The 18604-nt window shown below is 44.8% G+C and overlaps 1 protein-coding gene across 2 annotated transcripts in view; it reads right to left on the bottom strand.

Moving 5' to 3' along the window:
- The window catches only part of slc6a17 (solute carrier family 6 member 17), an 86632-nt gene that overhangs the window by 29871 nt on the left and 38157 nt on the right, over window positions 1–18604 (bottom strand). For both annotated transcript variants that reach the window (XM_048553418.2, XM_048553417.2), the window contains exon 2: window positions 17235–17650. In XM_048553418.2, the coding sequence (XP_048409375.1) occupies window positions 17235–17520 (286 nt within the window). In that variant the 5' untranslated portion in view covers window positions 17521–17650. The remainder of the gene's footprint in view (window positions 1–17234; window positions 17651–18604) is intronic.

The raw sequence follows: 18604 nt of genomic DNA, 5'->3' as shown, positions 1-18604 counted from the left end.
TATGAGTGGTTCCGTTTGATCAAATATAAAGATACTGGAATTCGTTCAACTTGCATTGATAAGACACCTTTAAAATTATTAACTTCCCCAATGCAATTCACAGGAAAAAGATCAAAGTATGAATCACACCACATATGAACATTAGTTCTGAGCAAACCTTGCTCAAAGAGGCTAGTTTTAAGGAGTTTCTTACAGATTGAGAGAGAAAGGCAAGAGGGTTTAGGGAGGAAATTTTAAAGATATAGTGATAGGCAACTGAAAGTATAGCCACCTTTGATGGAATTCTTCAAACTGTGCAGGTTCAAGAGGCCAGAACTGCAGAGGTTGGGATGTGAAGGAGATTGCAGGGATACAGAATGGGGAGACCACAAAGGCATTTGAAAAAAAGATAAGAATTTTGAAATCTGAGGCATTGCTTGACCATGAGCTTATGTGGTCAGCAGTTAAGGTGCAAATTAAGACACAAGCAAAACAGCTGAAGACAAGATCAAATGCCTACTCTCAGCCTTTGGGAATCAAAGCTCACATTAACCAAAAAAAAGTTTCAGATGATGATCTGAGGCAGATGCAGAGTTGAATAATACAACCGAGATGAAAATAGACAGCTTTTAAGATAATAGATTAGCTGTGGTAAAAGCAGGGTTATTGGGATCAGGTAGTGAGCTGGGTCTAAGTGGGCTGTTCTTCAGAGAGATAGCAAGAACTGAAAATTCCGGAGTCAGATTTAACAAAGTGTGGAGGTGGATGAACACAGCAGGCCAGGCACCATCTGAGGAACAAGAAAGCTGATGTTTTGGGTCAGGACCCGTCTTCAGAAATATACTTCTGAAGAATGGTCCCGACCCAAAACAGCTTTCCTGCTTCTCTGATGCTGCCTGGCCTGCTGTGTTCCTCCAGCTTCACACTTTGTTAAATCTTGTTCTTCAGAGGGTTAGTGCGAACTTGATGGACTGAATGACTTCTTTCTGCACTGCAGGGATTCCATGATTCTATAAATTTCTTCAGCCAGAGGGTGGTGAATCTGTGAAACTCATTGCAGCAGAAGGCTGTGTAGATCAGGTCATCAAGTCTAAAGAACAAAGAAGAAAGAAAATTACAGCACAGGAACAGGCCATTCGGCCCTCCAAGCCTGCGCCAATCGAGATCCTCTGTCTAACCTGTCATCTATTTTCTAACAGTCTGTGCCCATTTGCTCCCTGCCCATCCATGTACCTGTCCAGATATATCTTAAAAGACGCTAAAGTGTATGCATCTACCACCTCCGCTGGCAACGCGTTCCAGGCACCCACCACCCTCTGTGTAAAGAACTTTCCACGCATATCTCCCTTAAACTTTCCTCCTTTCACTTTGAACTCACGACCCCTAGTAATTGAGTCCCCCACTCTGGGAAAAAGCTTCTTGCTATCCACCCTGTCTATACCCCTCATGATTTTGTAGACCTCAATCAGGTCCCCCCTCAATCTCTGTCTTTCTAATGAAAATAATCCTAATCTACTCTATTTAAGACAGAGATAAGTTCTTCATAAGAACTGTGGATGCTGTAAATCAGGAACACAAACAGAAAAGCTCAGCAGGTTTGGCAGCATCTGTGAAGAGAAATCAGAGTTAACGTTCCTCAGAACGGAGAAAGGGTCACCAGGCCTGAAACGTTAATCTTTTTTTCTTCAGGTGTAGCACTTCCGGTGTTTGCAGGGAAAGGTGCCAGGGGTGGTGGGGCTAGCAGGGAGTGTTGAGCAGCCTCCTCTACATTGGTGAGACCAAATGGAGCTCAGAAACCGTTTTGTAAAGCACCTGCACTCTGTTCATAACAAACGTTAACACCTTCCAGTTGCAAACCATTTTAACTTCCCCTCCTATTCCCTGGGGAGACATGTCCATCCTGGGCCTCCTTCACTGTCACAGTGACACCATCTGGAAACTAGAGGAGCAGCATCTCAAATTCCACCTTGGGAGCTTACAGCCCGATGGTACTAGTGTGGACTTTACCATCTCCCCACCCCAGCCTCATCCCATGTCCAACCCTCCCCCTGATCCCTGCTTCCTTGACCTGACATAACCTGGCCATCATCTCTCCCACCTTTCAGCCCTCCCATATCACTGACCAATCCCCATCAAGCCCTACCTGCACTCACCTATCACCATCCCACCTACAATCACCAGCTCCACCCTCCTGTCTCTATTTATTTCAGAGCTCCCTTTCCCCTCCGACATTTCAGAAGAAGGGTCCTGACCCAAAAAGTCAGCTTTCCTGCTCCTCTGATGCTGCCTGGCCTGCTGTGTTCCTCCAGCTCCACACTGTGTTATCTATGTCAATGATGTCATGTTCACATGAGGATATGGAGACTAAGTTAAGAGCAGCAGCTCAGATCTTGTGGTTAGTTAGGATGTTTACAGCTAGCACAATGGAAATAACGGATTACTTCAAAAAGTCCTCAGCCTCCAGGTACAACGTTTCTGCTCCTTTAAGAAAGCATTCTCTAAGACACTAAATAACAGGACAATGCAGTCAGGTAGGTCACAGCCTTCTCTGAGATTATGCAAGTGGCTGAATTTTTAGGGGCAACTCACTTTCTGCATAAACTTCCCTGGAGTAAAATTTCCCAAAGTATTGAAAACATCAATCCCAGTGAAAAACAAAAAGAACTGCGAGTGCTATAAATCAGGAACAAAATCATTTCCAGCGGCCTCATCTTTACCATAGACTTGTAATCTCATTGCATGTCTGTACCCACCAGGATGGGTCTCAGGCTCTTTGCTTCTTCTTTGAGCAAAGGGCTGAACCGTTCCGTCCGCCGCTGGGAGAGCTCGTCCTCATCAACAACTTCTCTTTTAACTCCTCTCATTTTGTTCAGGTCAAAGAGGTGGTCATGGGGACCCACATAGGTCCCAGTTATGCCTGTCTCTTCATGGAGTACATGGAACATCCCTTGTTCCGGTCCTATTCCGGATTCCACTCAAAACTCTTTCTCTGATATATCGATGATATTTCTCGCCCCCAACTCCACCGCGCTCCCCCACAAACATACACACGCACACTCAGACATGCACGGACACACAAACGCAGATACACACGTAGACATGCACGCGCAGAGGCACAGATACACATGCACACAAACACAGACAAGTGCACACACTCGCACTATCACTCACTCGCGCGTGCACACACATTTTCTCTCTATCAGAGATAATGGGAACTGCAGATGCTGGAGAATTCCAAGATAATAAAATGTGAGGCTGGATGAACACAGCAGGCCAAGCAGCATCTCAGGAGCACAAAAGCTGACGTTTCGGGCCTAGACCCTTCATCAGAGAGGGGAATGGGGAGAGGGAACTGGAATAAATAGGGAGAGAGGGGGAGGCGGACCGAAGATGGAGAGTAAAGAAGATAGGTGGAGACAGTATAGGTGGGGAGGTAGGGAGGGGATAGGTCAGTCCAGGGAAGACGGACAGGTCAAGGAGATGGGATGAGGTTAGTAGGTAGATGAGGGTGCGGCTTGGGGTGGGAGGAAGGGATGGGTGAGAGGAAGAACCGGTTAGGGAGGCAGAGACAGGTTGGACTGGTTTTGGGATGCAGTGGGTGGGGGGGAAGAGCTGGGCTGGTTGTGTGGTGCAGTGGGGGGAGGGGACGAACTGGGCTGGTTTAGGGATGCAGTAGGGGAAGGGGAGATTTTGAAACTGGTGAAGTCCACATTGATACCATTAGGCTGCAGGGTTCCCAGGCGGAATATGAGTTGCTGTTCCTGCAACCTTCGGGTGGCATCATTGTGGCAGTGCAGGAGGCCCATGATGGACATGTCATCTAGAGAATGGGAGGGGGAGTGGAAATGGTTTGCGACTGGGAGGTGCAGTTGTTTGTTGCGAACTGAGCGGAGGTGTTCTGCAAAGCGGTCCCCAAGCTTCCGCTTGGTTTCCCCAATGTAGAGGAAGCCACACTGGGTACAGTGGATGCAGTATACCACATTGGCAGATGTGCAGGTGAACCTCTGCTTAATGTGGAATGTCATCTTGGGGCCTGGGATAGGGGTGAGGGAGGAGGTGTGGGGGCAAGTGTAGCATTTCCTGCGGTTGCAGGGGAAGGTGCCGAGTGTGGTGGGGTTGGAGGGCAGTGTGGAGCGAACAAGGGAGTCATGGAGAGAGTGGTCTCTCCGGAAAGCAGACAGGGTTGGGGATGGAAAAATGTCTTGGGTGGTGGGGTCGGATTGTAAATGGCGAAAGTGTTGGAGGATGATGCGTTGTATCCGGAGGTTGGTAGGGTGGTGTGTGAGAACGAGGGGGATCCTCTTAGGGCGGTTATGGCGGGGGCGGGGTGTGAGGGATGTGTTGCGGGGAATACGGGAGACGCGGTCAAGGGCGTTCTCGATCACTGTGGGGTGAAAGTTGCGGTCCTTAAAGAACTTGGACATCTGGGATGTGCGGGAGTGGAATGTCTTATCGTGGGAGCAGATGCGGTGGTGGCGGAGGAATTGGGAATAGGGGATGGAATTTTTGCAGGAGGGTGGGTGGGAGGAGGTGTATTCTAGGTAGCTGTGGGAGTCGGTGGGCTTGAAATGGACATCAGTTACAAGCTGGTTGCCTGAGATGGAGACTGAGAGGTCCAGGAAGGTGAGGGATGTGCTGGAGATGGCCCAGGTGAACTGAAGGTTGGGGTGGAAGGTGTTGGTGAAGTGGATGAACTGTTCGAGCTCCTCTGGGGAGCAAGAGGCGGCGCCGATACAGTCATCAATGTATCGAAGGAAGAGGTGGGGTTTGGGGCCTGTGTAGGTGCGGAAGAGGGACTGTTCTATGTAACCTAAAAAGAGACAGGCATAGCTGGGGCCCATGCGGGTGCCCATGGCCACCCCCTTAGTCTGTAGGAAGCGGGCGCACACGCACACGCTCTCTCACTCGCACGTGCCTGCCCGCACGCACTCTCTAGTGCGCATGGGCGCCTGCACGCACATACTTTGTCGCGCGCCCGCACGCACGCTCACTCTCGCCCGCGTCCGCGCACACACACTTTCTCACATGTTCTCACTCTCACTCTGTCACACACACACATGTTCTCTCTCTCTCTCACTCACACTCACTCTCTGTCACTCACATTCACACACACACACTCTCTCTCGCTCTCTCTCTCACACACACACACACACACTCTCTCTCTCTCTCGCTCTCTCTCTCACACACACTCTCTCTCTCTCACACACACACACACTCTCTCTCTCGCTCTCTCTCTCACACACACACTCTCTCTCTCACACACACACACTCTCTCTCTCGCTCTCTCTCTGTCACCCACGAACATACTCCTGTCTCGCCACCATAATCAAAAACTGTATCCAACTCCTTCAAATTTAACTTTCGCCAAGATCAGCTCTCATTCTACTAAATCATAGAATCCCTAAAGTGTGGAAACAAGCTCTTTGGCCAAACAAGTCCACACCGAACCCCAGACCCATACCCCGGTATCCCACCCAACCTATACATCCCTAACACTACAGGCAATTTAGCATGGCCAATCCACCTAGCCTGCACATCTTTGGACAATGGGAGGAAACCGGAGCACCCAGAGGACACCCACATTCACAATGGCAGAATGCGCAAAGTCCACACAGACAGTTGCCCGAGAGTGGAATTGAACGTGGGTCCCTGGCGCTCTGAGGCAGCACTGCTAATCACTGCGCCACCGTGCCGTCTTCTGTGTATCAATTTTACCCGCTTGACATTTCATTATAAGCCCTTCATCCCTACAATCAGGCAAGGAAACCTCCTCTGAACTGCCTGGAACACAATAATATCTTTTTCCAATGAGGATATATTGTGCACAATACTCCAGACTGTGACCACCAAGATCTATACTCGATGTCTGGATTCTCAGTTAGAACACAGAACATAGAACATTACAGCACAGTACAGGCCCTTCGGCCCTCGATGTTGTGCCGACCTGTCATACCGATCTCAAGCCCATCTAACCTACACTATTCCATGTACGTCCATATGCTTATCCAATGATGACTTAAATGTACCTAAAGTTGGCGAATCTACTACCGTTGCAGGCAAAACGTTCCATTCCCTTACTACTCTCTGAGTAAAGAAACTACCTCTGACATCTGTCCTGTATTTTTCACTCCTCGATTTAAAGCTATGCCCCCTCGTGCTCGCCATCACCATCCTAGGAAAAAGGCTCTCCCTATCCACCCTATCTAACCCTCTGATTATTTTATATGTTTCAATTAAGTCACCTCTCAACCTTCTTCTCTCTAATGAAAACAGCCTCAAGTCCCTCAGCCTTTCCTCGTAAGACCTTCCCTCCATACCAGGCAACATCCTAGTAAATCTCCTCTGCACCCTTTCCAAAGCTTCCACATCCTTCATATAATGCGGTGACCAGAACTGTACACAATACTCCAAGTGCGGCCGCACCAGAGTTTTGTACAGGTTCACCATAACCTCTTAGTTCCGGAACTCGATCCCTCTATTAATAAAAGCTAAAACACTGTATGCCTTCTTAACAGCCCTGTCAACCTGGGTGGCAACTTTCAGGGATCTGTGTACATGGACACAGATCCCTCTGCTCATCAACACTACCAAGAATCTTACCATTAGCCCAGTACTTTGCCTTCCGGTTACTCCTACCAAAGTGTATGACCTCACACTTGTCTGCATTAAACTCCATTTGCCACCTCTCAGCCCAGCTCTGCAGCTTATCTATGTCTCTCTGCATCCTACAGCATCCTTCGTCACTATCCACAACTCCACCGACCTTAGTGTCGTCTGCAAATTTACTAACCCAACCTTCTACGCCCTCATCCAGGTCATTTATAAAAATGACAAACAGCAGTGGACCCAACACCGATACTTGCGGTACCACGAGTAACTGGTCTCCAGGATGAACATTTCCCATCAACTACCACCCTCTGTCTTCTTTCAGCAAGCCAATTTCCAATCCAAACTGCTATATCTCCCACAATTCCATTCCTCTGCATTTTGTACAAAGTTAAGCCTTATTATGTATTCTTGGCTATGCACCCAGTCATCTATTAGAATATTGCTCGCATTTGGAAATGAATGGTGTTGTTAGGGACAGACAGCATAGCGTTTGCCTGACTGGAGGTCTGTGACCAGGAAGGATTGTTGTGGGACCTCTGTTCTTTATAGTATTTTTCACTGATTTTGATGAAAATGTAGGTAGTCCAATTAGGAAGTTAACAGATGACACAAAAATTGGTGGAGTTCTGGATAGTGAGGAATATTGCCAAAAGTTACAATACAATATGATCAGTTGGAAAGTTGAGTGGATAAATGGTTAATGGAGTTTAATCCACACAAGTGTGAAGTGATTTGGGAGATCAAATGAAAGAGGAAAGAAACAGTTAATGGCAGGACCTTAGGACTTTTATATACTGAAAGTTCTTGGGATGAAGCCCATAGCTACCTGGGAGTGGCTACACAATATAATACTCTAGTGTTTGGAGGTGGGGCTACATAATACCCCAGTGGTTGAGAGTGGGGCTATGCAGTACCCCAGTAGGGAGCAGAGGGAGTTATATAAAATCCCAATGATCCATATCTGGTAGGACGCAGTGGTCCTCATTAGTTTCAGGTTGAATTAAGCATCCTCTGTTTCCTCTATTCTGGAGCAACATATTCACGTTCAGTTTATTATTTATATATTTTATTTGTAAATTGTGCAGACTTTGATTCTTCAAATGGGCCCAAATATCTTTCAAAAGCAAATTGTTATTGACTCCATTTGAAAGGTTTTTGCTCCAGAGAATGTGCAGCTGACCCTGTCACTGATCGCTTTCACACAAAGTGGAGCATTTTGTTGATGCAAAGGTTTGCTCAATTAGTGATTAATCCTGACCTAAAACATAATTCTAAACCACGTTGGAATTCTATAGTTCAGATCATCTGGCAGGTCCTACACTGTCCACTATTTGCCATAATAGACTGTTCATGAAGGTCACTGCATTACACTATTGTGGGTCTTTCCTGCTAAGTGTCTGATACACAGAACCCTGCAAGAAACAGTTGTATTCCATTCAGACAAGCTTGCAAAGTACAAACTACTGGAAAGAATTAGGACAGATGATTGAAGTTAATGAAATGTTTAGGTCAGCCCTCTAACAGCATTATCCATCAAGGTCATTGAGCAGCCTCGGACAGTGGGATTGTGGCCAATTTCCCATAATGCCAAACTAATTTTCAGCCTGTGGGCGAAGACTATCACATTATAGAGAGGGAACAAAGAGGTTTATCTCGTCCTCTTATGTGGCCTTAATCAGGAAGCTGAGGTGCTTGAAATGAAGCACTTACATTAGTTTATATTGCCAATGCAAATAGGGCACAGAAATAGAAAGTTAAACAAGTAAGAAGTCAGTTATTGTTTAAATTAACAGTTGTTATTAGCCCCAAGTGACAGAACACCAGAACCAACACCAGGATAAAATATTCAAAGTAAAAACTACTGATTTTATAAGAATATTATATTATATATATATATATAGAGTGAGTACAGTTTCGATGAGGTAAGCCTTTGCTTTTGACTCAACATTCAGGTAGATAAACGTGAACTTACTTTTCCATTTTTAGTCTCAATCTGTCCCAAGTGGGATAGAAGTGTTCCCACTGGTGGAAGGATTGAGACTGAGAAGGTGATTGGTTAAAGAAGCCACAGGGACTCAAGTGGTTAGGGTCTGGAATGTACTGCTGGAAGTGGGATTTTCAAAAGGGAATGGGAATATTATCTGAAGAGGAAGAATGTACAGAGCTGTGGGATGAAGTTGGGGGAGAGTGGCTCCATTCAAAGACCTTGAACAGGTGCAGACCTAATGGGTTGAATGGCCTTCTTCTGCGATGTACTAATTCTGTCATGAGAATGACTGCTGCTTTGGTTGCTCTGCATTTCAAGAAACTGATCACAGTTGCAAAGAATATGCCCATCAATTTCGGTTGCGTTTCTTCCAGGACCACTCAGCACCTGGCCCAAACATGAACAGGAGAGCTGCATTCCAGAGGTGGGGTGACAGTGTCTGCCTTTGACATCAAGACCACATTCAAAAGAGTGTGACATCGAGAAGCCCTATCCAACGTGGAATCAATGAGAATTGAGAGGCAATCTCTCCACTGGTTGGAGTCAAACCTGGAACAAGGATATTCAGTTGCAGTGGGTGGAAGTCAGTCATCTTAGCTCCAGGACATCTCTGCAGAAGTTCCTCAGACCTTAGATCTTAGGCCCAACCAGCTGCTTCATCATTAACCTTCCTTCCATCACAAGGATCGAAGTGGGGATGTTTGCTGATGATTGTACAATGCTCCTCACCAATCACAATTCCTCAGATACTAAAGGAGTCCAGGCCCAAATGCAACAAGACCTGGATGATATCCAGGCTTGGGCTGACAAGTGTCAACACAAGTGCTAACAGTAAGTACCTCCAAGAAAAGATAATCCAACCAGCACCCCTTGATATTCAAGGATGTTACTGTCACTGCATCGCCCATTGTTAACTTCCTCAGGATGACTACCATTGACCAGAAACTGAACTGGACTAGTTACGTAGGTATTGTGTCTACAACAATAGGTCAGACACTAGGAATACTATCAATGAGTAACTCACTTTCTGACTACCCAAAGTCTGCTCACCATCTACAAGGCACAAACCAGGAATGTGATGGAGCACTCCTCGCTCATAGTCCCAGCAACACTCAAGAATTTTTTCACCATTCATGAAAAAAAACAGCCCACATAATTGGCACAACATCAACAAATATTCCTTCCACTATCAACACTCAATAACAGCTGTGCATACCATGTAGAAGATGCACTGAAGAAAATCACCAAGGCTTCTTCGATAGCATCTTCCAAAATGTAACTGCTTCCATCTAGAAGGACAAGGGCAACAGATGCATGGGAACACCACCCCCTTCAAGTTCCCCTCCAAGGCACTCACTGTTCTGACTTGGAATTTTATCACTGTTCCTGGGTCAGAATCCTGGAATTCCTTCCCTAACAGCACTGTAGCTCTGACTGAAGCAACATAAGTCAAAAACTCCCTACCCAGCTACTCAGGGCAATACATGCTAGCCACAATACCCATAAACAAATAAAATCAAAATCTCAAGATGCGTGGTCAACGTTTGTTTTCAGCTAGGCATTAACAGAATGCCGTAAGAGCACTGTATGATGCCTGTCACATACTATAGTGAGGTCCTCTACAGTCAGTTCTCTACTGGAGAAATATAATATTGCTTAACTTAATTTTGAAACCTGTGATTCTATCTCACATTGTTAGGTTCCAGCTGGATGATTGTGTGCAGCTCTGGATTTATCTTCATTGACAGAAACTTGGATTGACGAGACATCTTTGATACAACAAAATATCCAAAATATTCAAGATGGCAGCAGAGGAAAATGTCTCAGTTAGAGCTCCTCTGCCCTGCCTGTTGTTTTTCCTTTTTTCTATCTTTTTTTCAAACTTTTAACTCAAACTAATGCAGAAGCGAATGGAGGAGACTGAAGATTGTTGTTGGTGAGTCTGGGAGAGTGGACACGAGGCCTCGAGGCGTGATGGTCAGTGTGATCAAGAGACTCGGCTCAGACTGTTTAGAGCCTCAGTGCTGGCACAGACTTGGTGAAGAGACTAAATTTCAAGTACCTTTTAAAAATAAAACTTCCTTAATCTTACGCTGGATTTTTATATGTCGGTCTTTCAAGTCTGTAACACATAGTTGTGTGTTCACTCATTTGAGTACACATGACAACAAAGGCTAATTCATTAACATGGATGAATGAATTCATTCATCAGTGTTAAGCAAATAAAATTTAACTTCATGTCATAAGAGGAGATATTAATGTAAGTGACTATTAGTTATGTTAAAGAAATGCAGAGAGAGGTGGCGAGATTTAAAATAACAATTCCAGAACCCAGTGCCAGGATTTCATAAATTGAGAGATTGAAGGAAATTACAAAGATACTGAGGCCATGGGAAGATTTACAAACACTGGGAAATGAAGCATTAAAGATTTGCTAGAAAGTGATCAGAAATGAGAAATTGTATTTATGACAAAAGAAGTGAAAACATGTGACTCTTTCCAGTGGTCATATCAGACAGGGGTTCACCTACACATCTGTCAACGTTGTTTACTGTATCTACTGCTCTCAATGTGGCTCCTCTACATCAGTGGGACCACGTAGAGACTCAGATACTGCTTTGTAGAGCATCTGCGCTCTGTACGTGATAAACGGCAACACCTTCCAGTCACCAACCATTCTAACTCCCCCTCCCACTCCCTGGGTGACATGTCCATCCTGGGCCTCCTCCAGTGTCACAATGACACCACCCACAAACTGGAGGAGCAGGACCTCATATTCCACCTCGGGAGCATACAGCCTGATGGCCTAAACATAGAATTCACCGTTTTAAAATCCTCCCACCCCTGGTCTCATCCTATGGCCAACCCTCCCTCTCATAGCTAGCTCCTTGACCTGACATAACCTGTCCATCTTCTCTCCTACCTATGCGCTCCTCCCACCTCACTGACCAATCCCACCAGTGCCTACCCACACTCATCTATCACTGTCTCACCTACCTTGCCCAGCTCCACCCTCCTCTCTCGATTTATTTGAGTTTCCTTCCCCCCCCCAATTCTGAAGAAGGGTCCCGATCTGAAACATCATCTTTCCTGCTCCTCTGATGCTGCCTGACCTGCTGTGTTCTTCCAGCTCCACAATGTGTTATCTCTGACTCCAGCATCTGCAGATTTTCCTATCTCTGAGTATAACATAAATCATAGTTTTAATATTCTGAAAGTTGCATGGGGTTGTCATCCATAGGTTATATTTCTTGAAGAGTTGGTCAGATTGGACATATTCAATCACTCATTGTGGTAGCTTGACTGGTGAAGTAAACTGTTTGAGACCTCAGTCCAATTACTGAATTCTCACTGCTCGTTCAGCGCTCTCTTTCATTCCATTGACTGTTTAGTTTTAGGAGAGAGAGGATTGAACATTTCCTCAGTCCTATGAAGTCTGTGACTTTTTCCATGTTGACAATATTCAACAGCTCTCTTATAGCTAATGTAAGGGTTCAGCTTCAGTCTTTGTGTTGAATTTTTGAGACTATGCTGTATCTTAAGAACTGTTTCGCCCATGAAATCCAATCTTACATTTTGTGCATTTCTTCCCTAACCTTGGATACACCAAGAAGAACCTGTTTCTTTTCTCCTTTCTTCTCTATATTCAAATTAATCTGAATTAATCCGAAATGTCAGCTTTCCTGCTCCTCTGATGCTGCTTGGCCTGCTGTGTTCATCCAGCTCTACACCGTGTTATCTCAGATTCTCCAGCATCTGCAGTTCCTGCTATCTCTTATTATTACAGAAGTTTCTTTGTAAGTCTGTATAATTTAAATATTGTTTTAAATCTGTTGGTTATGACTGAAGAGGCCGTTAAGGTCTTGACATAGCAATGTTACAGTTTTTTAAAATAACTATTTCTGTAATGTTGTATTGAATTCTTCAATAAAGCTTTACATTGTATTACTGGCTGTTCTGGAATAATTAACTGATTTCAAGCTTTCTCAATCCGTTCTTTGTAATACTGTTTCTTTGTACTGATTACTTCATTTTCTTACCTTTGTCAGGGTTTTCCCACCTCTCATTGATCAAAATATTGGCTAACTTGTTTTTTCTGAGGGGTTCCCTGCTTACTGCAGATGAGATCGAGTTTTTGAGCTTTTTGTTCGGTAAAATACATGTTTTCCTGCCTTTCATACCCTACAATACCAAGCACTTTCTGTGTCATGATTGTTTTTGAAGGAAAATCCTTGGTTGCTGTGTTTCTAAATCTTCCCTTTGAAACCATAGCTTTGTCACTGAATTCTGGTTCTTTTAAATCATCACCTTTCCCTGAAATTTCTTCTTTCACTAGATTTCTTTAAATTTACTCATTTTCAGCTAATGTAAGTACTGAGGGTTTCCCATTCTGTAGCCTTTGACTAATTTCTTTTCTGCTTCTCACTGTTCTTTGCAGCTGAGCCTAATAACCTTGGCAGTGATTACAGAATTGTCACAATATAGGTAGCCGCCATTCCGCCCATCATGATGCACTTGCTCTCTGAGCATTGTAACACTGTGCCAGTCTCTTGCTCTCTCCCCATAGCCCTGCACATTGAGTGTTTATTTGGATAGAAACCATGCTCTCTTGAAGGTCTCAACTGAACCTGCCTCCACCACATTTTCAGGCACTGTGTTCCATACCTTAACTACCCACTGAGTGGAAAAAGTTTTTTTTTCTCCCCTCACTTTGCACTCGCACATTTGCAACACACTTTAAAACTGTGCCCACTGGTTCTTGATCTGTTTACAATTAGAAACAGATTCTCCCTATCCATTCAATTTAGATCCCTCATGATTTTGAAAACTTTTCTCAAATCTTGTCTCCAAATAAAACAGTTCCAATTTCTCCAATCTTTCTTCATAACTCAAATTCCTCATCCCTAGAACTATTCTTGTAAACCTCTTCCAAACACTTGCCAACCTACTCCCATCCCTCCAATGTCCTGATGCTCAGCACTGTACACAATACTCCATCTGAGGTCTAATCAGTGTCTTATACAAGTTCATCATAGACTTCAAACTATTGCGCTCTATGCCCCTCCTTATGAACACCAAAATACTGTTTGTTTTAACTGACTTTTCTACTACGTCTGATGATGTTTGTATATATAAGTCCAAGTCTCTATGCTGTGGCACACCCTTAAGATCAGTACCCTATATTCTCGAAGTTCTTCTTAGCAAAATGCATCACCTCACACTTCTACAAAGTGAACTTCATCTGCCATTTATCCACCCATTGCCCTAACTTGTCAATGTCCTTTAGAAATTCTCTTCACAATTTACAATTTGTCATTCACATTGAAACTGTCACGTGTGCACCAAGAACTAGATTATTTGTGGGCCAAGGAATGGCAGATGGAGTTTAATTCACATAAATGTGGGGTATTGCATTTTAGCAAGACTAACCAGGGTAGGACTCACACAGTTGATGGTAGGGCCCTGGGAAGTGTTGTCCAACACAGAGACTTAGGGATGCAGGTACATAGTTCCTTGAAAATGGAATCATAGGTAGACAGGGTAGTGAAGGTGGCATTTGGCACACCTGCCTTCATTGATTAGAGCCCCAATTACAGGAGTTGGGACATCATGTTACATATGTATAAGACATTGGCAAGGCCATATTTGGAATACCGTGTTCAATTCAGGTCGTCCTGCTATCGGAAGCAAGTTATTTAACTGGAAAGGGTACAAAAAATATTTACAAGAATGTTACCAAGACTAGAAGGTTTGAGTTATGAAGAGAATCTGGATAGTCTGGGGCTTTTCTCCCTGGAGCCTAGGAGGCTGAGAGGTGACCATATAGAGGTTTATGAAATCACAAGGGGAATAGATAAGGTGAATACCCATGGCTTTTTTCCCAGGATAGGGGAATCCAAAATTATACAGCATAGGTTTAAGGTGAGAGCGGAAAGATTTGAAAGAGATCTGAGGGGCAACTTTTTCGTTCAGTGTGGTTAGTTGATATGTAGAATTACCTTTACCACTTCCTCTGGCAGGTCAAGACACTTGAACAGGTACACGAATAGAATAAGATTGGAAGCAGATGGGCGTAACACAGGCAAACGGGATGAGTTTACTTTGGGAAACCTGATCAGTATGGGTGAGTTGGGCTGACAGGCATGTTTCTCTGCTGTATAACTCTTTATCAGGAAAAGCAAGGATCCAACGCAAACCCTTGGGAAACTCCACTACCATCCTTCCTCTAGCCTGAAAAATACCGATTAACCGTTATTTTGTTTCCTGCGATGCTTGTTGAAGATTACATTGCATAAGAAACTCACCTGGGTGAGCCATTTAAGTACTACGGCTACATGAGCAGGTCAAAGACTAGGAATCCTGCAGTGATTAAGTCATCTCTTCATTCCACAGAGCCTATCCATCATCTGGCACAAGTCAGGAATGTGACAGAATACTCTACTTGCCTGGGTAAGTGCTGCTCCAACAACACTCAAGCAGCTTGGTAGAGATCCTTTGACACCACCTTCCAACCCACGACCACTTTAGGACAAGGGTAAACTTCAAATTACTCACTGTCCTGACTTGAGACTATATTGTTGTTTCTTCAGTGTCATTGGGTCACAAACCTGGAATTCCCTTCCTAAGGGCATTGTGGGTCAACCCATAGCACATGGACTGCAGCGGTTCAAGAAAGCAGCTCACCCCCACATTCTCAAGGGGCAACTAGGGGCGGGCAGTAAATACAGCACCAACCAGCCTTGGCCATACCCTGTCAATTAATACAAATAGAAATAAAACTATAATGCAAAAAGCTACAAGAGCACATAAACAGAAGCGTGATAGAGGAAATTACGACAAAGCCTTTCTTCAGTAAATGCTGCACGATATCTACTGCACAAATTGTATGCAGAAAATTTCCAGAAGGTTGGGAGACATGAAGACGCCCAACAGTGAAGAAAGCTCAGTTACAGATTGCAGAGTTGCATTAAAGCACATGATCAGACATTGACCTAGTTTCACAACAGCAGTATCAGTTGCAATAGACAGCAAGGAGCAGCAAAACAGGAAATAAATTCCAGAATGGTACCTATTTTTATCTATTCTCCTCACATTTATCTCCAATTTATCCCACTGACCTGATCTCTCCATAGCCCTTTATTTCCCTAAACGAATCCCACCACCCCTGTCATTCCACATACTCCTGTATCAATGCCAAATTCTTTCTCTCCCTCTCAACCTCCTCTTTTCTCACACCCCCCCTCCTCCATCTCTCGTGATGAAAGCCTACTGCTACTTTCAAACTAGACAGCCTCTGATTAGCTCTCCAGTGTCCAGATCCTTCCATCCTTAAATGTCCAGCGAGTGGATAAATGTGTGAGGGGGAGAGCCAGAGCGAAAGTGAGAGCCATAGTGAGAACATGAACTACAGTCAGGGCCAGGGGGTGAGGCACAGCGAGAGCCAGCGAGTGAGGCACAGTGAGAGGGGGAGGTACAGCAAGAGCCAGGGGGTGAGGCACAGCCAGGGCCAGGGGGGGAGGAACAGTGAGAGGGGGAGGCACTGTGAGAGGGTGAGGCACAGCCAGGGCCAGAGGGTGAGGCACAGCCAGGGCCAGAGGGTGAGGCACAGCCAGAGCCAGGGGGTGAGGCACAGCCAGAGTGAGAGCGACAGCAAGAGGGTGAGGGACTGTGAGAGCCAGAGTGAGAGAGACAGAGCACGACATGCCCCATCAAGTCTTCTGACTCCCCTTCCCAGCCACACACAACTTCACAGAAAAAGCCTGCCCAGAATTCTCTGGGGCTTGACTTTGTGCTAAAGTGTCATTTGATCTGAAGCCAGAAAGCTTCACCCATCATTAAGAAGTCCTGAACATGTCTCAATCCCTCCCTCCCAAACACAAAATGTTGCCTGCTCTTTGTCCTGTTGTAACTGTTGACTATTGGTTCAGCTTGCTTTCCTCTGCAGGCCTGGGGCATTCGATTGTTCGTGCTGAATAGGATATGTCCCTGTCTCTGTTGTTGGTCACCATAGAGCCACTTCCAGTATTTGCACCTATGTTTGTACACTTTATTTTAGCAGATAGCTAGAACTCTAACCAAGAAAAAAATGCACAAATGATGAACAACCTTCATAGTCTGCTTATTGACATATTATCTACAAATGTACATAATGTGCAAATAAATTGAGTTCCCATGATTAGCATTGTTACTCAATCATATTTATTCAGTAATATACAAATAACCACATCCAGATTAGCTCTTAGCCACATATGAACTCTTCACAGTTCGAGCATCTTCGTGTTCTTAGTTACGAGCCCATTTTAACAATATCCTTAGTCATTCTTTCTCCAAAATTTCCTCTGGTATTCACCAAGTCACAATCACCCTCTGCGTTACTCACCACGTCCCACTGTTCAAACTGACTCACTGCATTGTTCTCCAATCCAAAACATTTTCACCCAGGATCACTAAACCATGGGAGATTTCAAGTCCTCCCCCTTACCTCCCTCAGCCTCCAATCACTACTGCATCCCAAATTACCTCCACACTAGCCTAATTCATTGATGATTAAAGGCCCTATCTCATGCTACCTTTCTCTCCATTCCTGGGTCCTCAAAGACTGGGGATCTTAGCTACAGATAATGACGCTAAAAGTGAATAGATCCTGAGGCCTCCTTACCTCCACCGTTTTTCTGACAAAGATAGGGAAAACGCCAGACATTTCCCAAGCCTACGGAGTAGCCAATCTGGGCAAGGATGTACTGTAGCTTATTGTTCCAGACTGGGCGATCATCATTCTCGATTGTGTTCCCTCCATCCTGGTCTTTTGTCACAGGGATGCCTCCCACATTCAGCACACTGCGTTTATAGTCCACAGGCTCCTCTCCAGCGAGCAGGTCAGCGACAGATTCTGTGACAGGATCATTGCTGTGCTCTCGCTGCGTAACTTTACTGTTTTTCGGCATTGGGCAGACCTACAGGCAAAGCTTCATAAATGAGGAGCAGAGGCAAGAACTTTCAAAGATGGCGCAGTTTCTGGAATATTTTTCGACTCCTGATATTGATGTAGGTGCAAGATTCTTCTCCTTGACAACCCTAATTACAAAATAATCACAAGTTAGATCCATAAATGGTAAATATCAAGATCACAGACCCCACATTCATGCAGAGTATTCACTGGCCTGATGCTGCACCCAGAAACACATACTTCTCAATCAACAACCAGCCCGTATTCCAAGATGAGAATCGGTGCCTTAATGCCCCTATTTTTGTTTTGGGGTGGGGGGGTGTTGGCAGTGGGTTGTGAGAGGAAAAAGAGAGATAAGGTGCCTGGAATTCTGAGATATGAGGAATTGAAGGCACAGGATTGGTGCTGATAGGAGAGTGTGGGGGGACAAGGTTAGGTCTCAATGGGGAGCGGGGTTACAGAGCTTGGTGTCAATAGGAGAGTCAGGGGTGGGGGGCAGGGCTATATCTCAATGGTGGGGGCTGGGAACATGGCTGGGTTTCAAAAGAGCACTGGTAGACAGTCGGGTGTCAGTGGGGAGTGGGCGGGTACACATCTGAATTTTGATGGGGCGGGAGTATATGGTTGGGTCTCAATTGTAATACCTTCCTTGTAGTGGTCACATTGCAGAACAGCAGAAGTTCCTGAGAAAGAAATTAATGGCAGATCATCCAAAGTATTAAAACACCCAGAAAAGTGACAATGTTTCCTTATAGGGTCACTTCCATCTGTTATTCTCTAAACATGCTTAACTTAAACACTGATGTCACTGCTGCAGAATTTATGGACAATGTCAGTTGTGGGGGTTTTAATTCCATCTCTGAGCAAATAATTGCAAAGAGACTAGTTTTGTACATTGGAAAACACTAAGGAATTTCATGTCAGAATCAGGAATTAAACGAACCAAACTCTAGCAATGCTAAATAAAAGCCAAAAGAACTTTGAAGACCTTTGAAGAGCAGGTGTGCATGCTGGAATGGATAGAGGTAGACGAAGCTGATGTGCTGAAAATTTTGTCAAACATTAAGATTGACAAGTCGCCA

The sequence above is a fragment of the Stegostoma tigrinum genome, chromosome 21 (assembly GCF_030684315.1).
Source record: "Stegostoma tigrinum isolate sSteTig4 chromosome 21, sSteTig4.hap1, whole genome shotgun sequence".
Taxonomy (NCBI): Eukaryota; Metazoa; Chordata; class Chondrichthyes; order Orectolobiformes; family Stegostomatidae; genus Stegostoma; species Stegostoma tigrinum.
Note: the sequence above shows the minus strand (reverse complement) of the source record. Positions and strands in the feature narration are given on the sequence as shown.